This window comes from Daphnia pulicaria, chromosome 8, assembly GCF_021234035.1.
Source record: "Daphnia pulicaria isolate SC F1-1A chromosome 8, SC_F0-13Bv2, whole genome shotgun sequence".
Classification (NCBI taxonomy): Eukaryota; Metazoa; Arthropoda; class Branchiopoda; order Diplostraca; family Daphniidae; genus Daphnia; species Daphnia pulicaria.
The window spans coordinates 359,042-384,852 of record NC_060920.1 but is presented as its reverse complement, the minus strand read 5'-3'; the positions used below and the strand labels follow the sequence as shown (position 1 = coordinate 384,852).

Here is a 25,811-nt window from a genome sequence, read left to right as displayed (position 1 = left end):
CTTCCTTTTCCATCCACCCGCCGCCCCCCATTTTCCACAAGTGGGTGGATATAACAACAGGTCGGGGTGGTGGCTTATACACCCCCCCCCCCTGGGGCTGTCTTCCATTCCCTTTGCGGTTGGGTGGGGGAGAGAATGAAAGAAGAAGAAGAAGAAAAACCACTGCTGCGCTGTGTTGCTCGCAATCTTTTTTCTTTCCCAAGGTGAAATGAAGGAACCAAAGTGTCGAGCACTCGACGGCCCTCATTCCCAGTGCAGTCGCCGCCCAGTCAGGACGTTCATTTCTCAGTAGCGTCCCACCACCATCCAACACTTAAATTTTAAAAACACATCCGGAAATTATCTTAAAGAAATCATTTGAATTTGACAACAATTTGACAAAGTGCGTCGAGTGCCATTTTTTAATTATCAACTCGTAATAAAAAAAGCGGATGTCGCCAGGATTTGTTCCAGTTTGATTTTTGGACAATTCCGGTGCGGGGGTATTGTGTCGTCCAGCTGGAAGGATTCCGTGTTGCGCTCGTAGTGGTTTTTTGAAATTTCTTTGAGTGATTTATCATTGGAAATCGGTGGTTCATTGGGATTGTGGACGGGAGTAAGTATGAGTCGTCGATCCGAGTGGACTGTCGGAATCTGAGACTTTCCGTCCGCCGAGTCACTCCGCACTTCCGCCCGCCCAAAGGCGCCCGCGGTGCGTGTCTATCCTAACAGCAACAGCCGGAGCATTTGAATTAATTTCGCCCAAAATGGATAACCGTCGATTGCCAGGCTCATCGGCCATGTCCTGTTCATCTGCGCAGCGACGCCACTACGCCTTGCTGGTGGTGCTGGCCGTCTTGGCCGTCGCCGTCGTCGACGCCGCCGCCTTCATCGAAGAAAGAGGTGAGTCACTGATAAAACCCCCCCAAATGGCTAATCTACTAAACGGGCCTATCTTAATTGACCGTCTATTATCACATACAAGTCGCCTATCCTCGTTTGGAATTTTTCTTTTCAAAAGATAACGTGATGTACATTTGAGAAGGTGGATGATGTTATGTGAGTTAAACATTATATAAGGCCGTTTATAACTATAAAACAATGGCGCTATGCTGGCCTCATCTCGATGCTCCAACACGTTCCCGAATTTCTTTTTTGGGGGGGATTCCTGCCGCCATCAGTCAGGATCGGCTTCCAGATTTGTTCTTTGTTCCTCTTCTTCTTCTGAGTTCCAGCTGCATTACGGTTGTAAAGGAATATAAATAATCATTAGATAAAAGAGAGCCCGCGAGCTTTGGTGCGCACAAAATGATTTCCGTCTCGGATGCCTGGGTCCTATCGCAGCAGAGCGGCCAAGCTAAAAACTATTCCCAACTCTTTTTTTCTTCTTATTCTTTTTTTCAACTCTTCTTGTGTTCTTGTCTACTGGAACATGGAGAGAACGCTGCTCAGCCATCACCAAAAGTCGACGAACTATATGCATTGCGCTAGTGTCAATTTCCAGCTACAGTTTAAATCAATAGAATTTGTTTTATTTTAAAAATATAAGAAAAACCTTGGAAGGTTTGTCGGATGTTTAGGAGGTGATGGCCAGCAAGTTGATTATATGCGCGCCCGTGTATTCAAGTCGGACACGGCCGAGCGCATTTTTGTGTCCTTCCAGGGCCGCTCTTCTTCTTCTTTTCATCTTTTGCACACCTGAAAGAACCGATCGTATTGTCTTGTCTAAAGAATAAAAGATATAGAAAATGGTCGACTGGATAGATATACCCTCCTCATCATCTTGTGTCCATTTGGGTCCGCCAACTGGCCAGAGAGTCCAGCATACATGAAAATGACTGGAGAAGGAACATTGTCAAGTGGGTAGAAATTCTTTTATAGCCCCCACCTTGCCACTTGAAGGGGGGAAATGTATAAATCGTGTGGGACTTTAGTCCATTCAAAAAGTAAAATAAGAAAATGGCTGGGCAGAGTGGATAGAAAGAAGGTGACTTCCAACCGCGAGCTCCCGGGTTCCTGCTGCTGCTGCTGTACATGTGGATAGTATATCCCCTCTATCCTTGATATATTTACCTGCAGGGTTATTCTATTCATTCTCTTTTTCTATTCATTTTTACAAGAGGGGAAGAAGAAGGAAAAAGGTTCAAGGTGGTGGGGGTGAAAATGAGTGGGAGGCTACACAGTACACACATAGAGAATTGAAAAATAAATCAAATATAAAAGAAACAAGAGGACAAGCTCGACTGAACTTCTCTTCTGTCCAGGGAAATGGATGGTCCAGGATGGAAGAAAATATCTATTTTCTGTATTGGAAAGGTGCTGGAATGCACCAGGACCTTTTTTTTTATTATTTTCCAGTCGATGGCTGGACCCCCTCCGACTTTAAACATTTCAAATTGATTCCTCCATTGACTAGTTGTGGACGATGGTCTTGTTAGACACCCCCACACCGCCGTTTGTTGGGTTGGAATCGTTCGATAGCCGTGAACTATTGATGGATGGCCCTTTTTCTTGTCCAGCAGTAACTCCATTGAGACTGGGCATCAAACTGGAAGAAACGCAAATAGTCGAACTCTCGTTTCCTTCTGTCTGGTTGGATCAAAGTCGTCCATCTTTGACGTCATTTCGATTTTTTGATTTCATTTTTTCTTTTCCTATTTCAATCCGGAATCGACGCGCGGAGTAGATGACTGGGTATAACGGTTGTGTGTGGGTGAGACGGACAGCCTCAGGGCGGGTTGTTTTTGACTGGAAAAGTAGAAAAACAAAGTGACAGGTGGTAGGCAGCAGCCGATTCTCAAAACAAAATTAAAGTTTCCCTCCGCTGGATGTTGTACACCAGACGTCCTTCTTCCTTCTCCCCCCCTCAGAATAAAAACAATGGCGCTGACTGGCTGGCGAAATTACACACAACGCACGAAATGAGCGCAAAAGAATTTTCTGGTGACGGAAAAAATGAAGGCCGGGCCGGGCCGGCGGGTTGAAAGGTCGCAGCAACGGAAGGCCCTTTTTTTATTCTTCTTCTTCTTCTTTTTCTATTTGATTTTATGAGAGTTATATTAAGCTCACCGGTGCAATTGTTGTTTGTGTCTGTGCGCACTCGTTATCTTTTTTTTACGACATGTCTTATATCCACCTTCTTTCTTTCTTTCTTTCTCTTCTATTGTCGAGAAACTTTTAAGGTAGTACGCCGGAAGAAATGGCCTGGAGGCATTTAAACATTTGTGTTATTTTTGTATTTTCAATTTGGTTGCTGTTTAGACACATTCTTGGTAAAATTTAATTTGAAACGATGAGGAGTAATTGGGCGCGAGATTTGAATTGGGTTGAACTTTGATTGCACATTCCTTCGTCTTATGGATGTGTATGACGAAACATTTCCTTCCGGTGGAGAGCGGAATTCCAACGACGCATCCGTTATTGTATACATGTATACCGTCCATCTGTGGGTGGAAGAAAAAATTTTTTGTTTTGTTTTGGCCGTCTTATTGGACGCGTAGTACAAGACGGGCGGCGGCGGAGCTCCGGCTCTCTGGCCCGTGAGAAGATTCCCACGTCCTTCGGGCGGTTGCGTCGGTCGGAGTCTCTACCCTCCCCTTCTTTTCTTTTCTTTCTTGTTTTTCTCCTCCACCCACGGCGTCTCATTTCCTCCTTCTTCACCACCGACGCTCTCCTATAGGCACACACACACACAGCGACGCCATTTTTCTCCGATCGAAATCTGGGCGGCTGCTTTCAATTCTATTTTTCATTGAAAAATTTGCATAACAAAAAGTTGAATGAAAACCGGAAATTAAAAAAAAATAAAAATTCCGGCGGGGAAAAAAATGAAAAATTTTCGGTTGGAATAAAGTTGGAAACAGGAAGGAGTTGGAAACTATGGATGTTCGTGATGAGGGTTATTTCTCCCATACGCCACCCACCCACTCCCACTCCCACCCACTTTGTGTGTGTCTGAAAAAAAAAGATGGAAACGGCGGATGACCGGATATCTCTGTCGATGTGTCTGTCCGTGTCAATTCCTTTTTTCCGAGTATTTCCAAACTTTCATCCGCACAACAGATGGGATGGACCCCCAGTCCGGAAGAGACCTTGTGGGATCAACACTTGTGTCTCACGAGAGATTTGTGTGAGAGATAAGAAAAATTGAAATAGCCTAGTTTCCGTTCGTTTTCAATCTTTTCCGGATGCTGTCCTACTCACCCCTCTCTGCCAAAATATCGGAAATCTCACGTCCTACATCCGCCGATGGATGCGGGTTATTCCGTTTCTTTTTCACCAGAGATCAACTCCCTCCCAAATAAATAATAGAAAAGAAATTTGAAATGCGCGCGCTATATTTGAAAACCCAGACGAAAGCGGATGTCTCAAAAACCTGCAACAACCGAGCTATAGGGGAAATGTGCCGTGTGCGCCTTTATATATAATGATACCCAGTGTGTGGCGACGGCCGCCGACGCTCTTTTCTTTTCTTATTTTATTTTACACACGCCACAATCAACCGGAGGCGTCTTAGACATTGCGGTGGAGGGTGGAAAAAGTGGAGAGACAAAGTGAAGCAACAACCCAACAACAATCCAGCGAAGCTTTTTCTTTCTTTTTTTTTTATTTTTTCTCGTGAAAAAAAATATAATAATCATCATAATAACAACAACAAAAGGAGGGGGGGGGAGTTGGAAAATAGGTGCTCGTAAGAAGAAGAAGAAGAAGAAGGAGTCCGGGTTGTTGAGGTCATTGCGTTAATAGCAGGAAGTCAGCAGTCACGGTTTTTTCTTATTTTTCGTTCGAGTGTATGTACGATGGGGCTGCAGGGGGGGGAGCTCAAAAAAGCTGCTGGAGGGGTTGAAAACAACTTCACAATTTTTATATTATATGATTTTCTAGACGCCAAGTTTTTTCCTATTTTTTAAAAAACCCGCAGAGGAATATACCGCGGTGGTTTATATAATATGAAAAAAGGGGAAATTTGTTTGGGGGTTTTTTTCTTTTGTTTTTTAAGTTGGACCCATGGCAGAGTTGCTGGTAAACCACTTGCAGATGACTGGAAAATGAGGAGCAAGTTTTTATTTTCTGGGTAGAGAGAAAAAAAGGCCAGCAGCTTGTCATTCAATACTTTCTCTCGTCTGAAAAAAAGTTTTATTTTTTTCCAAACGACGTGATGCGAGAGAGTCGTGTTCCATACGCAACGGCCGCCATCTCCGATTTCCCCCATCCTAATTCTTTCTTGGTACATATAGATGTGTAGAACTGCTCTTATTTTTAGAGGGGGGCCTTTACACCCAAACTCGGTCGGTTCTTCTACATACTGTGGGAACCTAAATCATCTCTCCCAGTTTCTTTGTTCTCTTTTTTAAACTTTTAAAAATCAAAATCGAAATTCACCGCATTGTTCTATCTGCGCCAATCAAAAACGGTCGAATCTTACACAACACAAATCGAAGGAAAAAAATAAAGAAATGAATACATAACGGCCATGTATATACATCACCCGGCCGTTTATATCTCGACTGTGATATCAGCCAAACTATTAAAGGGACAACGCCCTTTAATAGCAGTGACTCTCGAATATAAATTTAAACCAAACAGAAAAACGGGTGTGGGGGGTTACAACACTCCTTGATTTACTAGACAAGAATTTTTCAGAGATGCAAATGAGGTTGGTTGGTAGAGAGTCGACGACGGACGAAACTGATGGAACTCGTTAAATGAGCATCTCGTTAGTGAAAAACAGAAAAAAAATTCATGGAACACAAATCTTCTCCGGCCTTAATTGACATTGAAATCTAATTACGCGGGTTGTTGCTGGAAGAGCGGTATAAATCAAACGGGCAAAAGCGGAAGCTTTCTAAATGAACCCAACGGCGACATCAGCTGCGCTGGAACACTGAAAATTAGAATTTCCAAGTAAAATAAAAAGTGGATGGCCAACATATGCGAAAGGAGAGAGATAAGGTCGACCAGGGTCAAATTATTTTCTTCTTCTTCTTGTCCGTGGGAAAAAATATGTCACAGAGAAAGAAGGGGGGTTCCAAATATAGAGCTGGACTGCTTAAATTTCCAATAGATGTATTCTCTCTCTTTTTCTATTTTTTAATGAACTCAAAGCTTTAACATTGGGGGGGTTGTTTGGTGGGGGGATATTTTACACCGGGTGTGGACATGTGTGATGTAGATTTTTCTGACGGATCTCGAGTGGCAGGGCCGTCCTTTATGGCCAAAAGTGGCTACTATATAGGCCGTCGTATATAAGAAATTGGATCGCTGGAACAACCTGTTGGAACACACAAACGACAAGTTCCCCCAATCTTATTCACATTTCACAAAAACATTTTAAAGTTGATCGTATTAAATGGAAAAGTATAACCACCACCCTGGCAACGAAAGTTAGCCACGGTCACGCTGGGTTGGTCGTTCCAAAAAATCCGGGAGGGCCACGGTCGCCTTTTTATTTTTTCAGTTGCGTGTGCGCAATCGAACCGGAGCGGGTGAATTTCCTCGAGGGGGCCGGGCCGGGCCGGCTTCACGCTAGACTGCCGGCCAACAACAGCAGATAGATAGGCAACTGTACATAGACTTCCCCTTGTCTATCTTATAGAACTTTCTCCCGGTGGTTGACACGCCAAAAAAATAGAAAAAGAAATAAAGAAAAGAAAAGAAAAACGTGAAGATCATTTGCCCGTAAAGAGTTTGGTTTTGTCTTTGAGATCTTTTTTGGAACAACAAATTTTCCAAATTTTCCCATCAGCACAGCTCAATCAATAACAAAACGTCAGACGAAGCAGAAAGAAAAGACAATCAAACAATCGATGGATTCAAAATTTTGAGCCGGGCGAATAGAAAAACACGTTTTTTTTTTGTCTTAGATTATTTTTGATGGCGTCATTTTTTCGCTTTTAGAATTGGAAAAATTTGGAATTGATTTTTTGGCTTTGGCCTTTTATGGGCGACACATTTTCGACTTTGTCATCCATTGGCGTGAATTATAGACACACACAGCGAGAGATTGAACTTGGTGATGTCATGGCAGAAAATATAGTTCGCAGCGATGTGTTTGATTGGTGAATAAGGTAAAACATGAACGTAATAATAGACAAGATATGAGATTTGTTTGGTGTGATCAAAAGAAAATGGGGAATTGAGGTCGAAGCTGATGAATCGAGAGCACCGCATCAGGGAAAAGAGGCCGAGAAGATGGCGTGGAACTCTATTGTTTGTGTGTTTTTGCGAAAACATTTTGTCAAAAAAAAAAATAATAAATAAAATAACATTTCAGATTTCGCTGAGATTGGGAAAAAAGTAAAAAAAAGAAAATCAAAACTTTCTTCTTCTCTCCGAGTAACCGGAGAAGCGCCTCGATTGCCTATCGTTTTGGGTTTCTGTGTGTTTGTTTCTTTTATTTCTCTTGTTGTTTTTGTTTTTTTTCTTCTTCTTTCAATGGAGATAAAAGAAAAAAAACAATCGGGTACTAATCCGTCTCGGGTGTGTCCCGTAATCCCCCCGCAGATTGTTCTTGTTTGATATCTACACTTCCTATCCGCTGGAAGACGAAGCTTTCTTTCTTTCTTCTCTTTTGTCCTTTTCTTTTTCTTATTTTTTGGGAAGCGAAATAAAGGGGCAAACGACCTCAAATTGTTCGACCGTGAAAATCTTGGATTCAACCGGTGGGTTTTTATTTTTGGGTGTTTTTTAATGTGGTTGTTTCCGCGACCGCTAGGTGGCGAACTACGTTTGTAATTTTCACCGCTAGATGTCGCCGAGTGTCCAATTTTGGAAGGAAAAATGTCGAAAACAGTTGGGAAACAAACTCCAATTAGATAGCTGCTGAACGCCCTTGACTTGCGTCAGTCTACCAGCGCTGGTAAAAAATAAACTAACCGAGGAGAGATGGCGCAACAAGAGGATAATTACATATTCTTTAGAAAGAAAGAAGACAGACCTTTTTGGTCAGTTTTCTTTCTGACCCTATGTATATAATGATGGGTTAGTGACTATAGTTCGGGCGCCACCTGTTTCAAACTGTTTTTCTTATATTTATTTTTCTTAACATTTCAAATTTCCCTCTCTTTTTTTAAATTTTAACCCCCCTGGGTTGATTGTCTAGTTAGTCAAGTCGCAACCCTCTAAATGTTTTAAAAAATAAGAAATTGAGAGAGTCACCCGTCGAGCTGGACGATAATACAACAACCGAAAATGTTGTTTAGAGAAAATTTCATTCGCCATCACGTTCTGTAATTTATGCGCGTATTTCTTATATTACCGCGCGCACAAAATGTTGTCGTCACGGTTCCGTTTTTTTTCTTCTCTCTTTTAATTTCAAAAAATGTTGATGGAGTCCAACTTTTTCTTCTTTTTCTATTCATTGCGGATTTCTTCCCGTAATGCCGACATTTTCCAGTGATGAGTCTCTTATTTCCAGCTCAAAAATTTGGCCCGTCTGGAATGTCGTGTGTACGACTGCCAGGCTTCTCTCTCTTGGCCAGCCAACAACAAAAAGAAGAAGAAGAAAAAGTGTTGGATCGTTGAGTGGTTTCTCGCGCCGCTCGCCAACAGCCGCCGGTTGTTCTTATGTACGAGCAAGGTTTATTGTTATTAGATTCTTCTTCTTTTTTTCTACCTTTTGAATTTCTAAGTGTGTTGATCATTCCACAACTCCTTCGGCAATCCAACAAGTAGACTCACACACAAAAAAAGAAAAGAAAATATATCCGAGTCTGTAAATGGTCTTTTTTTCTTATTATTCGTTCGTCTTTTGTTTTGTTTTTTTCTACCCTGAACCAAAATGGGCACAAGAAAAACCAAAAAATCAAAGCCAACTGGCTTGGCGCTTGGCTTGGTTCTATAGAGAGAAAATGCCGACTGCACATAGTGTAGGTATATCCATCAAGTTGGCCCGTCATCGTTCCCCCCATTTTTCCTTTGGATATAGCAGCTCATTTTCCATCGTCCGTCCGACGGCCAAACAACCGACACCCGACTGGAAAAAAAATATAAAATATATAAGAAGAAAAAATACTATTTTATTTGGGAATACAAGATGAGGCTCAATTCTTCTGCTTTTTTCGCTGTAGGCCATATAGACGCTCATCTTCTCTATGGCAACGCTGGGCCGGCTGTTTTATTAGTAGACGTATATCAAGAGATGTATAGAAAGTTTCTTGTATTTTTGATGAGATTTTCCGTGCTAGATAGGAATTATATGTCGACGTTGACACGGTTATTCGTTGACAACTACCTAACGGCACTCGCATGTCTATAATATTAAAGACGGCGGGATTTAAAAAAAATGGCGTTGGTCATCTCAACTTTCGGACATTAGCCAATTTATTTCTTATTTCTTCTCTCGTTCGATTATCGATTTAAAACCCTTTGGCTGTGTCATGAAACACGGAAATGATTATTTGGCATCTTGGTTGGATGTGAGGGACGATTAAGAGCCCGAAACAACAACCAAAAAGTGAAATGATTACAAGTTGGAATTATATTTGACTCGTTTTTTGTCTCGACGTGACTCACGTCCCATTCGTTATTGTTATTGTTGTTGTTGTTGTTGTATATGCTGGTATATATGCCTTAGAGTCTGGCTGTATATATACAGGCTGCTGGGCTATACAGTATAGATTGTGAGCTAGGTGGAATGCGGTTTTGGGTTACCGGTTTTCTTTCCTTTTTCTTTTCTCTTTTTTTGATTGAAGCCTCTCTGGTGCTGCTGCTGGACGATGGACAAGCCAAAGTCTGAGAGAAAAAAAGAAAAAAAAGTCGTGGCCCCTTTTGAGACTCTCCGGCCCTCCTACTGATTTGGTTTTTTTCTCTTATTCCACCACCACCGCCAGATCCCAGCGCCGCCCAGCCAAATCTTTTTTTTTTTACTTGACTGGTGGACCCCCCTTTCCAAACCCCCCTGCTGTGACTTTGTGGGATGGATAGATTATTTTTTTTCTGTTCATTTTACACAAAAATATAATATCTAGTCCTTGTGTGTATACCAGTAAGATGCCTGTCAGTCTATCTTATATACCCAGGGTCTGGTGGGGGAGTTGAACCGTTTCGAACTTTTGTGAATGTTCCAATTGGAAAAAAATCGAAATATCCCCCAAAAATGCAACAATGTAGAAATAATGAAGTGCAGAATGGAAATTGCATGTCGAGCTGGAATAAAGAAAAGGAAAATAAAAAGTCAACCGACTAGAAAATTGGAATTTCTTCATCGCGTATAACTTGAAATAACTTATACACAAGACACTCAATTTTTCTTTTTCATATGGGGGTTTTGAGATGATGACCAGAAGCCCATCTGGTTGGCCAAAAAGACGAGACATTTTTCTGCTGTGCTGCTGGACGCCTTCTGGCGTCCCTTTGCAACAAGGTCCCTTGGTGTAGTAGTAGCTAGACCAGCAACCAACCCACACGAAAGTTGTTTTGTGCTTTTATTGCCCACCACCATCTTTAATGATACATATCGGAGCTCGACATGCCCGTCTCTTTTATATAGCTATACTTGCTACCTCACTATACTTGTCAATTGTCCAGTAGAGAAACTCCTGGCGGAGTGAGAGACGGGCGAGACGAGGTCCAGGCGCCATCTGTCCAGGGACAGCCGGGCGGCGGCGGTTGGGTATATAGACAGACACGTTCACGGCACAACATCTCTCGAATGATGCCGTAGCTCTGATTGGCTTATCACGGCCAGCAATGCTGGGCTATATACCACCACCAGCCCAGCAACCCAAACCAGCTTTATATTTAATATTATTTTTATTTATTTTATTATTATTATAAGAAAAAAGGGGGACATTCTTTTGTATCCGTTGATGAACTTGTCAACCGGATTCGGTCCAGCAGGGACACATTAAATTTGAAAAATGAGTTGGAAAATAATCAGAAAAAAAGGGGGACTCGACAGAGTCCAAGACGGATGATGGAATCAAATCAAAAACCTGTTCCATGTCCCACAAGAACTATAAAGGCGGGAAATACAAATGAAAAGAAAGTTTCTTTTTATTTTATTTTTTGGTAACATTTTTTCGTGATGATGAAGCAATCCATTCTGAAACGGCTGCTGCTGGCCAGCCACCCCCCAAAAAATAAAACTAAAAAAATCTTCCCGGGTTGCTGGACGACGGTCCAGCAAAGAAATTCCGAGCACGTCCGCGCGGTCGCGCGTCACTTTGGAATGGAAATGAAACAAGAGAATAACAGAGTATAGTGTAAATAGTATAGTAGCTGCTAGCTGGGCTGGCTGGCCAGCTGAGATTGGGTCATCAAAGTCGTCGTGTGAGTCCGGCACGGTGAAATTTTTTTTCTGCTGCTGCTGCGAACGCGGTCCACTCAACTCCTCGGGATTAATGGCCGCGCCAAATTGTGATGTTAACTCATTTACATTCCCGTCCAGTTTATGGCTAGCTGGCCGGCTATAGTCTTTCTGTCGTGTCCAGCAACCCAATTGGAAAAATAAAATTAAAAATTTCAATTGGATTTCGATCTATACGGTGGACCAACCAAATCAAGTTCCCAATTGTTGCCCGTCAGCATTTTTGTGTTTCTCATTTGCGTGAAATTCTCGTCCAGCAGCCCAGTCACAGGTATAGAGCCAATCAATAAAGTTGACGATAGATTTTTTTCATCGGCGAGAGAGTAGTTCCGCCAACTCTCAACAACACACGACACAACAGCACACCGACGACTTTCATTTCAATTTTCTTCTTTTATATTTTTGCGGTGACTGGACTTTTTACTTTTTAAATTTTATTTGATGACGGGCTGCCACTCGAGATGGCCGGCGCCAGAAGACTCTCTATGTGTGGGTATTTTTCTTATGTTTTTTCTTTCTATGACATCATTACAAGACGCGTCAGTTTCCCAGAAGAAGAAAAAGAAAATGACGCCGGGATATATTAGAATCTACACCGCGGACACAAGTATAAGAAAAGAAAAATGGCCGACCAGCAAAGGCAGGGGGCCAGCTGAATTACATTCAAAAAGGATATTCGATTACACGCGCCGGGCAAAGAAAGAAAGAAAGAAAAAAGATGATGACTCTCGTATAGGGTATTGCGTTACGTCTTGTACATATCCGCCGTCATCGCGTTGCACATTCTTATACCTTCGTTCGACTCGGTGATCACCTAAATAATACTATGTATCACTAACCGCAGAAAAGTTAAAAGAAATTATATTTTTCTTTTTAAAATTTTAAAATTTTTATTTTTATAATAAGCAAAGCGAAATGAGTTTTAAAAAATAAAAGGTCAAAGAGTGTGGCCCCGGCACGCCATTATCATATTTTTTTAAAAAATCCCGGTGTTAAAAACAGCAGCAGCAACTACTTTGGCCTATTAAAAAAAAAAGGCGACGTCATTATATAATATCGCCCGTTTTGGGGGTTGATAGCGGCGGTGGCGGGTCGGGATGTGTGACCGACATAATCGTTAAATATATAAAAAGAAAGTCGCACCATGTATACAACAGCGTTTTTATTATTTATAATATAATAGTAGACGATCAAAAAAGATGGTAACACCTTTTGATATCATAAAAGAATTGCGCCATAGCGCTGCGCGGAATGATTAGAATAAAAATGGCGTTGGTGCTGTGTATATATATTTCTAAATAGGTATACACTAGAAGGCCGAAATTTAGTTTTCTCTCTCTTCTGGACATGATGGATGGATGGATTCCTTGGGCGACATCGAATGTGGGGGTGGTGTGTGACGTCATTTCAAAACTCTATTTGCATATCAGAGAGAACAAAAAACAAGAGAGAGCCGCTCTTTGATCAACGTGAAAAATACCTTGTGCATGTCTAGATGTTAACGATTGTATACGTACATGTAAAACACAACAAACAAGCAGAATCAAAGTATATAAAACGCGCAAAAAAGAAACTAAAGGCGCAGACGACGTGGATGGAAGACTTTTGTATTACGAACCAATTTCTCAACTAGAACATATAACATATATAAGCAGCCAATTGTTTTATATAAATCGATATTATTCTTTGTTTCCAACTGTTGACTTATGGCTTTTTCTTTCTTTCTTTTCTTTTTTGACAGGTAAGACACCAGAGAGAGAAAGAAAATGGCGGGTTGTTTTATTTTTTCGCCCAGAGTCTTTTGTTTGACGTTCCATCGAAAGGTCAAGGTAAGTCGATCTCCTGGAAATGTACATATTCCAGGGGTTTCTTTTTTTCTTTTAAAATTTTCGGTGGAAGTCACTGCGGTGGAGGGATGCTGGGCGGCCATAACGACACACGTCCCTCCCCTCCATCTTGACCACAAAAGAAAATCTAAAAATCCTCGAGACACAGGTAAGTTTAAAAAAAAGAAAGATGGCGGAGGTGCGAGTGAGTTTCATTTTTATTTTATTTTTTCACCCTTCTCCCCCTGTTGTTTCTTTATTCTTTTGTTTGGCCCTGGAACAACTGGATGGTCCAGTCGGTTTTCTATAGGGACCACAAAGACTTGTAGATCCCGCCCATTTTTCGGACCCCTTACTCCCCCCCCCTTCGATAAGAAAATGTATTCAAAGAAAAAAGAAAACGTTATTTCTTTTGAGCTCATCAATTCTCTACTTTGATGAGTTTTGCCCGAGTAGGATCTAAAACAAAATGGCGGCCGTCGAAAATCAAATTAATGAAATGATATTTCCAACGAGTCCCAACCCAAAAAAGACGAAAGCATTTCCGTGTTTTTTATTATTATTTTGTTAAAACCATCAACCTTGAGGCCTATTTCATTTGAATCTTATCAGAGATAGCCGGCAAGTTTATATATTCACAGATATATCCTGGACTTTGTGCTAAAAGGGTTGGCGACAGTCGCCCCACACCACCAAACTTTAACATTTTTATTTTCAAGAAATATCAAAACCTTTTTGGGTTGGAAATATCTCGGTGTTTGATCTCTACTTAAAATAACCCTCCCTCCCTGTCCCTTTTTTTAACCAATTTGAATAGATGAATAGATATACGGCAAAGAAGTAAAAAGAAGAAAAAGGTGGAAATTGGGATGAAAAGTCAAGCCGCTCGCGCGCGCTTTCCAAGATGGCGGCGCCTGGAAGTCAGGAGGCCTCTGGATGGAGGAAGGGGGAGAAAAAATAGAAAATAGAGAAGGACGCCAGTAGATGTAGAAATTGCCATGTGTTTACCTGTCGGTGTGTCTATATAGCCGGCAGCCATTTTTTTTTAATTTTTTTTTCTCTTCTCTGAAGAAAAAGATAAATTATTCTTTTCTTTTCTTTCTTATCACATCTAATACCTTTCTCACCTTTTGGTTAGTTCTTTCAGCTGCTGCACAGGTTTTCCAGGCACACACATAGACGAGACGTTCGTGAAAATTAGCGCCGACTTGTGACTTTTTTCACCTTTTTTCTTCTTCTTTTCCCGTTTGAATGTTATTTGGAATCTGGGTGTTATTTTTATTTTATTTTATAAAATGTCCAGGCCCTTTTTTTCACCTGTTTGATGACTACAGCAGACGACGATGGCTATCGAACCTTATTCGACTGCTGGTATAGATCGGCACAATAAGTTAAGGGTCTCCCAAGTGTCTTATAACTTGGTGTGTTATCTGATGACGCAAGGCTGAGCACACCTTTGCACGTAACAATCGGACACTCTTGAGCAATACGAGTCGATCTGCATAAAGTGAACAGAATTGACTCGGATCAATTTCGATTATTTTAAAAAATAAAATGCCGAATAGAATAAAAGGAAGAAGAAGGAAAAAGGGGGGAAATGTACAAGAATGGAAGAAGAAGAAAATAAATAAAAAAAGGCCCCAGGGCAGACTCTTGTAACTACAGGTAGAAATAAAAAATGGGCAAATAAGAAAAGGAGGGAGAGCTACAGGTAGAAAAAAGGTAAGACGAGGCTTCTCTCTCTTTTAGGTGGTGGTGGGGGGGGGGGGGGAAATGAGCGACTGGCTTTTTCTCAACTTCAGTCTCGAGTTTGTTGTCCGTGTGTCGAGGACGTCGTCTTACCGACTCTCACATCAAATTTAAATTTTTGATTATTTTGGTTGGTGTTGTGTGTCTTCTCACCTGTGTGTGTGTGTGGTTGGATGCCTCAACAGATTGTGTCTATAGTGAACAAGTTCATTTTTTAGTTTAAAGTGAAGACTAAATAGAGTGGGAGGCTTGGATTAAATTGAAATTCGGTTGGATTATTTAACAGCGGTAGGAGGAGGAGCCAACAGGTGAGATTTTCTGTTTGATTTTTCGATGGCGCTAAATTTGAAATTGATCAATGGCTCGACAGACACAATTTAATTTATTAAGATCGGTTGTGATTAGAGAAGCTCAACAGGTGTGAGAGACGGGCAGGATCGACCTTGGCCGTCGTCACACAAAAAAAATAGATAAAATATGTCCAGCAAACAGATTGATGGGCAGCCGAAAAGGTCGTGTGAAATTCATTTCGTTTGAGCTTTGGGGAGGAAATCAAATGAATTTCAACTGGGCGAGAAAGTCTGTTTTGAGCTGGGCTGAAAAAAAAATGTTTACGAGGTAATGATTCTCCTAGCTATCTAGCTAGCTAGGTATTAGGTTAGAGACGGCCATGAAACTAAGCCAAGTGGACGAAAGAGATTCTCCAGTCAGATTCTCTCGCAGTTCAATTTATCTCGGCCCGTCTGAACTGTGATGCGTTTGGTGCCATGGCAGAATTAAACAAGAAGAAACATATACATTCCTCCTTGTGGTGGAGGGCCGGCCGAGCTGCTGCTGACTCATCTGCGCTTCTGGCTCTTTTCGTGAAGGAGGGCGCGTTCGCCGTGACTTAGCGGGAAAGAAAAAAATAAAATATTCACCTGCTCAGCTCTCACAGCAGCTCAGTGTGTGTGTTGCCTTTTGGTCCGTCTGTGTACGTAATGACAGCGAAAAAAGAAAATACTTGGCAACCATCTCATCATATCTTTGCTGGGCAGACGAATAGGCTTTCCAAATTCGGCTGGAAAAATATTTTTTCTCTTTTTTCTCTTTTGAAATTGATTGTCTCTGAGTCAGACGGCCCTGCCCGCGCATTCATGTCACTCTACAAACAAAAAATAGAGAGTTGAACGCGTCTGGGAGAAAAATAAGTTGACTGGGCCGGCCAGCCACCCCTTATAGACGGAATATGTCACTTAATTGGGAGCCCAGACGGACAACTCTCTTATTTTTTTTCGTTTGTGGTTGTTGTTTGTTGTTGTCGTTTGATGTGATTGGAAATTCGCCTCACGTCCCGCTCATTTTTCACCGTGGCGACGACGGGCGACGAAGGGCCAGCCATTTTCCCCTATTAGGATTAGATATTTTTTGGTTGGGTCCATCCAGGACGAGACGGGCCATGTTTATATAAATAAAAAGGGACTCGTCTACTACTACTACAAGTCACCCGCTGCTGTCGTAACTACCTGCGACTTAATATCATCATCAAGACGGGCAGCAGCTGGGCCAAAAAAAAAACAAAAAAAAAATAACATTTTATTTATTTTTATTTTTATTTGACCAGAGGGGGTTGACAGATGGCCCTTTGTCTCTGTCTCATCTGATTGTTTTCATCTTTTTTATTCCCATTTTTATAAACGGAAATGTCGGAAATATCTCACACAACGTCCGGTTCTTTTTTAAATAAAATTTCCATCTTCTTAGTATCAAACGGATGGAATATAATTGCGTTTGGATTGAGACGTGTGTTTAGAGAAATAGCCCAGACTTGATGTAGAGATCAAGTAGAAGAAAAGAAGCTGAACGCTGGCCTGGAATACCAATGACTGGGCGACAAGATAAGACAGAAAAAAAGCCCAGAGCCACACAAACGGTAGAAGGAGACAATATAAATCGTCGCTCATTTGTTAGACATTACATCAGAGAATGGATAGAATGGATAGAGAGAGAGAAGCATCCGTCACCATGTCAACCCGTTGAGAGATTCTTTTGCCCGGCATTTCTTTTAAAACTATCCAGCACCTGTCCGTTTTTTGTTTCCCGAATGTCTAAATCGTCGTAGGAATTCGACTGGGAGGGATTCCAATCATCCGTATAAGGTCCGTCATCCGCTGGCTCACGACGGTACCTCATCAAGAGAGAAACGGACAATGTTCTTCTTTTTCTTGCCCAGCTTCTTATATTTTGTATAGAGTCCGCTGGGATCGTAAACATCACACGTTTTTTCTTTCTTTTGGCTCCTGATGCTGCAGGGCCTCACTCATTGGCCCGTCATATCGTTGGCGGCGGCAATTTAGAGAGACGGCCCTGACGGGCGGCGGCCTCGTATAGCAACAGGAGAGGATCGAGTATCTTTGATGTACAACACACAAGTCCAGGGGGCTCAATTCACGGCCGCAACAGCGGTCGTGCAGCCGCCCGATGGAATGTCTCAGCTGCTGCCGGCCCGTCATATAAAAATCTCAACAGCCGGCCAACTCTATATTATATAAGATAAAATATAAAAGTCCCAGCATAGCCTCATCATCATCATCAGAAAGATGGCCAGGTCTTCCACTCTCTTTTCTTCCCAAATGGCTTCATTTGCATCTGGCCGGCCAAATGTCTTGCCCGTCAGAAAAAAAAAATGAAAAACAGAACAAGTTGAAAAGAAGGTACGACGACCTTGTCGTCATCTTACATTGGAAAATAATGATGATGGCCATTTTCTTCTTATTTTCCCAGCTGCTGGGCAACATGGCGCCTAGCTTCTCTTGTTGTTGGCCCAGCTCACACACAACTACTTGGTGTACATGTAATCACTGTGTCCAGCTGTTTTTTCTGCCCCCCAAAGAAAAAATTTTCTTCTTTCCAGGAGGAACTTATTTTACTTATAGGCCCGGCTAGACCAATAGCAACACAGCCCAGTGGTACACCTTTTAGGTTGGTCCCCCGAGGCACAGTTCGACCCCAATTTCCTTCCCCCCTCCTTCTTCTTCTTTACCTACTTCTTCTTCTTGTTGTTCGTGCACAAGACCTTGTCCGCAGGGGGTCCTCCTCCTCTTGCTGGAAATATTCAAAAATAGAAGAAGAAGAAGAAAAAACCCATTTTTGTGTTGTTTAGCTGGAAGGCATTTATATATACCGTGCAGCAGCAGCCTAAGCAACAAGAAGGTGCCAAGCCTCGGGCTATCATCCTTCCCCCTTCTTCCTCTTCATCATCATTTTCTCATTCCTCCACTTCTTCTTCTTCTTCTGGTGTTTTGCTGGCCCAAAATTCCTCTCTACAATTTTCTTTTAAATTCGTATGTATAATGGCCGTCTCCCTGGAATTTTGTCCCCTGGATTTATGATTCCAGGAGAGACAAAATTGCGGAATATCTTTGCACGTGAGGACATCATTTTCCAAATGAGCTAATGAGAATAAGGCGCCGGGGCGTGGTTAGTTTTTTATTTTAAAACTCTACAAAATTCTTTAGCCAACTAAATAGTTAAGATAAGATAAGATAAGAATGTTTTATATAAGAAGAAAACGATCAGAGATCCAGCATCAGCAGCCAGGGCCGTTCAAGGCTGAATACCTCACGAGCGACACGTCATGTACACACAACTGTGTGAGGAGAGGCGCCGTAAGGATTATTACTGCCCGGCTGGGCCAGCCAAAAAAAAAAAAAAAATTTTATTTTTTCAAAATTGTGACGCTGTTCACTCAAGTGGACGGACATGGGAGATCATGTCGCCGGGCAGGCCAGCAGCTCAGAGAAACCGCACAATTCTTTTTTTCCCACGCTACCAGTTGTCCAGCACTTTTTGTCCGGTCGAGCCATTTGAAAAATTGAAAAAAAAGCGTCGGATTTTATGAAATTTTTGATTTTTCGGTTTAATTGAATTTTGGGTTAATGAATTAGAAACGAGAGACGATCTGGGACTGAAATTTTAATAAAATGAACTGAGCCAAAAATGTCGTTGACGCCCGGGCCGAAACTGCGTTGGCTGTCAAAGGCCGTCCACATCTATTTGAGTGTCGTCCTGTTGTGCTGCTGGTGTCGGCCGGCCAGCTCGGCCGCCGGACCGACAGCCTCAAACGTCACGTCCCATCACTCTAGTCCCGCCGATAAAGCCAACGAAGTCTTTAAAGGCAAAAGTAAGTGAATCATTTTTTATTAACTTTTATTACTATCAAGTCGAATTGGATTTTCCCCCAACAGGTAAGTGAATTCAATTCATTAAAACCAATTTGATAAATTTTATAAATGATGAATTTAATTCAAATAAAAACTGATTTTTTTAAATAATAAAATTTGATAATGTTCAGATTTATTAAAATTATTAATTTAATGTAAGAAAAACAAATTTTAAATTAAGTAAATTAATAAATAAAAATTATCAATTTAATTCAAATAAAAAAAGATTTTTAATAATAATAATTGAATAAATTAAAATGATTCAATTAATGTAAAAAATAGAAATACTAGATTTTAAATTAATTTGTGTAATTAATTTTGTCCAGTCTGCATCGGGACGAACGGGCGGATGTCTGTGCCGTCCAACCGGGAGCACCACTACCGGAATTTGCGCGACCGCTACACCAACTGCACGTACGTCGACGGCAACCTGGAACTGACTTGGCTCCAGGACGAGCACCTGGACTTGACTTTCCTGCAGCACATCCGCGAAGTCACCGGCTACGTCCTCATCTCGCACGTCGACGTCCGCCGCATCGTCCTGCCGGCCCTGCAAATCATCCGCGGACGGACTCTGTTCAAACTCAACGTCCACGACGAGGAATTCGCCCTCGTCGTCACCCTCTCCAAAATGCACAACCTCGAAATGCCCGCCCTCAGAGGTACATTAAATTCAATTAAAATTAACTTTAATTCAATTAACTTAACTTTAATTCATTTAAAATTAACTTTAATTCATTTAACTTAAATTTTTGCCCAAAATTTTGAAATTATTAATTTACACGATATTTTATTATGACAGATATATTGGCGGGTAGTTGCGGACTGTTCAACAACTACAACCTGTGCCACATGAAGACGATCAACTGGGAGGAGATTATCACGGGCTCCAATTCCAAGATTTTCAACGTTTACAATTTCACGGAGCCGGAGCGTGAGTGTCCGGCTTGTCACGAGTCGTGCGAGGCCGGTTGCTGGGGCGAAGGACCCGAGAATTGCCAGAAATTCTCCAAAATCAACTGCAGTCCGCAGTGCCACCAGGGGCGTTGCTTCGGACCCAAGCCGCGCGAGTGCTGCCACTTGTTTTGCGCCGGCGGGTGCACCGGACCCAAGCAGAGCGACTGTCTCGTAAGCATTTGATTCTTATTCCTAAACTACCGTTTGACACATTGCCCGGCAATGGCCGCATAGTTTGATCGGTTCTGCACCGGTAGCCGCCGGTGACAAATAAATCTGTCACGGTGGCATTCGTCACCATGTGACGTCATCATTACAGAACAATGGGCCAAATTCTTTTGGGGTCGTTTGACATGCAACATTGGCATTTGCAATGCCCGAGGCGATTGTATGAAATCTCAAATTTCATCAAGTTTTAGAATTATTTTTGAAAATAATAAGCAATTAATGAATTGATGATTAAAATCAAATTCGCATCTAATCTTAGAATTATCAATAATTTTTTAATTAATGAAATAAGAAAATACTAATTAAATTAGTCAAATCGTTAAAATAAAATTTTGCATCTCATCTTGGAATTATTTCTAAATGATTATTTTAATCAAATAATTATTCATTAATGAAGTTATTGGGCCAAGAATGATACATATCCAGCTGGGAATGTTTGATCCGGAATTCTTAATTCAATTGAATTGTTCATTTTCGGTTACGGACGGACAGGCTTGCCGGAATTTCTTCGACGACGGCGTGTGCAAGCAGGAATGCCCGGCCATGCAGCGCTACAACCCCATCACGTACTCTTGGGAAATCAACCCCGAGGGCAAATACGCCTACGGCGCCACCTGCGTCAAAACGTGTCCTGAGCATTTGCTCAAGGACAACGGGGCCTGCGTCCGCATCTGCCCGCCCAAGAAGAAGGCCGTCAACGGCGAGTGCGTCGTCTGCGACGGCCCTTGTCCAAAGACCTGCCAGGGCGTCGATATCGTCCACGCCGGAAACATCGAGAGCTTCCGCGATTGCACCGTCATCGAGGGATCCATCACGATCCTGGATCATTCCTTCGCCGGATTCCAGCAGATTTACCCCAATTTCACCTTCGGCCCGCGCTACCCGCGACTCCATCCGGACCGGCTGGAAATATTCGCCACCCTCCAGGAGATTACTGGGTTTATTAATGTCCAGGCTTCGCATCCGGAATTCCGGAATTTGTCCTACTTCCGCAATTTGGAGACGATTGGCGGCCGGCAGCTGACGGAATATTTTTCGGCCTTGTACATTGTCAAAACGTCGTTGAATTCGCTCCACCTGCGATCGCTGAAAATGATCCGGGCCGGCAGCGTGACGGTGCTGGAGAACAAGGAGCTGTGCTTTGCTGAGAGCATCAGCTGGACCAAGATCATCAAATCGCAGCAGCACGGGACTCTGCTGCAGAACAATAAACTGGCCGCCCAGTGCCTGGAAGCTGGACTGGTCTGCAGTGCCCAGTGTTCCGTCGAGGGCTGCTGGGGCCTGGGACCCAACGAGTGTCTCTCCTGCGCCCATTTCCAGCTGGACGAGACTTGCGTCGAGAGTTGCGACTTGAATTTAGGGTAAGTTTCCTGTCCAGCTTTTAATTTGGTCCAGCAAAATTTAATTTGGGGGTTTTGACTGGGCAGGATTTACGAATTGACTCCTAAACTGTGCAAGCACTGCCACCACGAGTGCGAGGAAACGTGCACCGGTCCAGGGCCGGGCAACTGCACCATCTGCAAGCACGTGAAAGACGGCCCGTATTGCGTGCCGGCCTGCCCGACCAGTAAATTCAACGACAGCGGCAACGAGTGTCTTTCGTGCCACGAGAATTGCGTGGGCGGCTGCACCGGGCCGGAGAACAACATTGGGCCGCGCGGCTGCCGATCCTGCGAGAAGGCCGTCATCAACGGCGACGTCGAAGTGGTCAGTACAACACCCGTAAACGTTATTTAACTTTAATTTTAATTGAATTAAATTAAAATTAAAATTTCAAAACTTTCAGGATCGCTGTTTGAAAAAGACGGAAACGTGCCCGGACGGCTACTATTACGAGTGGGTGGGACCGCAGGAGCAAGGGCCGCTCAAGCCGCTGGCCGGCAAGGCCGTCTGCCGCAAATGCCATCCGCGCTGCAAGCGATGCAACGGCTACGGCTTTCACGAACAGGTTCGTCATATTCAAATTAAAAACGACCTCGATCCTTATTTGGTCCGTCCGTTGACAACTGCCCGTCTTCACCTTTCCATCAAATTTCCAGTTTTTACAATTTTTAATTTTTAATTTATTTTTCCCTTCCGGCCGGAATTCAACAGGTGTGCCAGGAATGCGTCAAATACAAACGGGGTGAGCAGTGCGAGGATGAATGCCCGCAGGATCACTACGCCGATGAGGAGCGACACGAATGTTCCAGGTGCGCCAGCGAGTGCCGTGGCTGTACCGGCCCCAACGTCCACCAGTGTCTCAGCTGCCGCAATTACCGCGTCTACTTATCCCCTGGAACAACATCGACGATCCTGGACCCGCTGACCAATTCCACTCAGCCGTTCAACTGCACGGCCAACTGCCCGGCTGAAGCCCCGCACAAGATTTTCCCAGGTGACGGAGGTGATCCTTACTGCGCCAAGGAGCCGGTGGTCAATCCCCTGGTGGGCAATGGCGACGAGGAGCACATTGCGGCCATCCTGGGCGGAGTGATCGGTTGCGTCACCCTCCTGGGCGTTTTCCTGGCCTGTTTCGGCTACCACTGGCACCAACGGGCCAAGTCTAAGGAGAACACGGCCAAGATGACGATGGTCATGTCCGGCTACGAGGACAGCGAACCTTTACGGCCCAGTCACGTCAAGCCCAACCTGGCCAAACTGCGCATCGTCAAAGAGGCGGAGCTGAGACGGGGCGGCATCCTGGGCTACGGGGCTTTCGGGACCGTCTACAAGGGCGTCTGGGTCCCCGAGGGCGAAAACGTCAAGATCCCAGTGGCCATCAAAGTCCTGCGCGAAGGGACCGGGTCCAACACGAACCGCGAGATCCTGGACGAGGCCTACATCATGGCCAGCGTGGAGCATCCTAATTTGTTGCAGCTGCTGGCCGTCTGCATGACGTCGCAGATGATGCTGGTCACTCAGCTGATGCCGCTGGGCTGCCTGCTGGACTATGTGCGCAACAACCGGGACAAGATCGGGTCCAAGCCGCTGCTCAATTGGTGCAGCCAAATCGCCCGAGGCATGGCCTACCTGGAAGAGCGGAGGCTGGTCCACCGCGACCTGGCCGCCCGCAACGTCCTGGTCCAGAACCCGGCCTGCGTCAAGATCACGGATTTCGGGCTGGCCAAGCTGCTGGACATAAACGAGGACGAGTACAAGGCGGCCGGAGGGAAGATGCCCATCAAGTGGCTGGCCCTGGAGTGCATCCAGCACCGAATCTTCACCCACAAGTCGGACGTCTGGGCCTTTGGCGTCACCGTCTGGGAGCTGCTGACCTACGGCGGACGGCCCTATGAGAACGTGCCGGCCCGTGAAGTGCCCGACCTGCTGGAAAAGGGCGAGCGACTACCCCAGCCGCCCACCTGCACCATTGACGTCTACATGATTATGATCAAGTGCTGGATGCTGGACGCCGAGAGCCGGCCCAGCTTCAAAGAGCTGGCCGATGAATTCGCCAAAATGGCCCGCGATCCTGGCCGCTATCTCGTCATTCCCGGCGATAAACTGATGCGCCTACCTTCCTACTCTCCTCAGGTCCGTCTGCCCGTCCATTTTTAAATTTTATTTAAAATTTACTCTGCCCAGCTTTGTTTTAAACTAAATTAAATTGATTGATACAGGACGAAAAAGAATTGATCCGGAATTTGTCGTCGTCGATGGACGGCCCGGAAGTCATCATGGATGCCGAAGAATATTTACAACCCAAATCTCGTTGCCCGTTGCCGTCCAGCAGCTCGACCATCACGGCCGAGACGCCGCTGCCGCCGCCCACGCCCGTCAAGAAATACGCGGCCGGCGGAAGCAGTACGGGCGGAGGCGGAAGTCTGGCCAACGGCTCGGAACACGCCGGAGTCTACGGCGCCGAAGGATTTTCTAGCGCTGCCGGAAGTCAGAGGACGGCCAGTCCCGGCATGGCCGCCATGGGCCACCACCACCACCACCATTTGGCTGGACTGCCGGCCGGCCATCATCCATCCGCATTCCATCCGTCGCAGCATCCGCAGCAGCTGCAGCCCAACTCCCAGCGCGACAGTGGCGGGCCCAGTCTCCGCTACTGCAGCGATCCGCTCCAGCTCATCGGCAAAGGTAAATTTTAATTTGAATAGAATTAACTTTAATTGAATTAACTTTAATTGAATTAACTTTAATTGAATTAACTTTAATTGAATTAAATTTAATTGAATTAAATTTTTAATTATTTAAGAATTGGAAGCGGCGATGGAAGACAGACGGTTACCCCACTACCTGCCGGGCGTCAAGACGGGAGCTCGAGTGGGCAACCTCAAGCTGGACCTGCCCGTCGACGAAGATGACTACCTGATGCCATCTCCTCAGTCGACCCAACCCCACCACCACGCCGGTTACATGGATCTGATTGGCGATGCCAAACTCGGAGGTAAGAAAAATTCCTGCCCGGCAAATTTGAAAATTCATTTCAGGCCGTTTTTGAAAAATTCTAAATTTTTAAACGAAATTTTTCTTGAACGGTTTTACAGACAATGGTGAACTGAGCAGCGGGGACTATCACGCCCGGTCGATGCCGGACTTTGTCAAGAGCCTGCCGGCCATCAAGCGGATGTCCGGGATGCATCCGACGCTTCCGCTGAGCATGGACAATCCCGAGTACCACATGATGAACAACCAGGACGTCAACACGCTGTACAACCCATCGTCGCCCAGCTATCAGCTCTCGCCGACCTCGTCCGTCTCGAGCGGCCTGCCCGTCGGCAATGGCGCCACCCTGGGCATTCCCGTCAACAGCCTGGGCGTCGGCACTTCCTTGTCCTCGTCTTCCGGCTCGTCGTCGTCGGCCACGCCCTCGGCCGGTGGCGCCGGTGGTCCGCTAGCCGGACCGATCCAGTTTCCGACGGGCGCCTTTGGGCCGCGCTACCTGACGCAGCGCTCGTCGGAGGAGGAAGGATCGGACCACGACTATTACAACGACCTCCAGCGGGAACTGCAGCCGCTGCAGCCGCTCAAAAGGAACGAGACGACAGTCTAATCCAGCATCCGCGCCGGAATGATGATCCTCCTTGCCATCCTTTTATTTTCCCCATCTGACTGAAGAGACAAATTTGTACATCTTATATAATTAATTAAATATCCATTTTTATATTATTTGACATCTGCTATACATATAAAAGTGTGTGTGTGTGTGTGTGTGTGTGTCTGATTGGGTTACGCAACCAGAAATGATAAAAATTTCTTTTTTCTTTATACCCTCCGTTGGATTACTTGGATGAGTGTGCGACAAAGTGTGCCAAAATGAATACTTTTGTTGATTTTGAATAATAATTTGATTTGCCAATTTATCTTTGATTTCTTTCCATCTTTTCCCAATCGAACAAGTTTGAAGTTTCTCCCAGTGATACTCAAAAAAATGAATTTCAATCCCCCTTCCCCCCACTGTGACGCAATCTGTCTCGTTTTTATTCTCATTTTTTTTGTTTGATTTGAAATTGCCGCCATTTTCTTCTTTGCATTCATATAGAGCAAATTTGACTACTGCTCCAGAAACTTTCAAGCGTGACTGTATATAACGTATGACACGCCAAAAATAAAACAATTATATAAATAAAA

The 25,811-nt window shown here is 44.0% G+C and overlaps 1 protein-coding gene across 2 annotated transcripts; it reads left to right on the top strand.

The window, feature by feature from the left end:
• Window positions 1–238: 238 nt before the first annotated feature.
• LOC124352509 (epidermal growth factor receptor-like) lies at window positions 239–25,811 on the top strand. Of its 2 annotated transcripts, XM_046802033.1 has the most exons (11): window positions 13,353–15,170; window positions 18,789–19,024; window positions 19,391–19,726; window positions 19,867–20,192; window positions 20,742–21,610; window positions 21,677–21,956; window positions 22,036–22,197; window positions 22,344–23,765; window positions 23,852–24,317; window positions 24,436–24,627; window positions 24,728–25,811. In XM_046802033.1, exons 2-11 carry the CDS (start codon window positions 18,841–18,843, stop codon window positions 25,231–25,233), a joined length of 4,743 nt encoding a protein of 1,580 aa, XP_046657989.1. In that variant the 5' UTR covers window positions 13,353–15,170; window positions 18,789–18,840; the 3' UTR covers window positions 25,234–25,811. The 2 variants fall into 2 exon arrangements, with proteins under 2 accessions (XP_046657990.1, XP_046657989.1); XM_046802034.1 differs by lacking the exons at window positions 13,353–15,170; window positions 18,789–19,024 and adding an exon at window positions 239–882.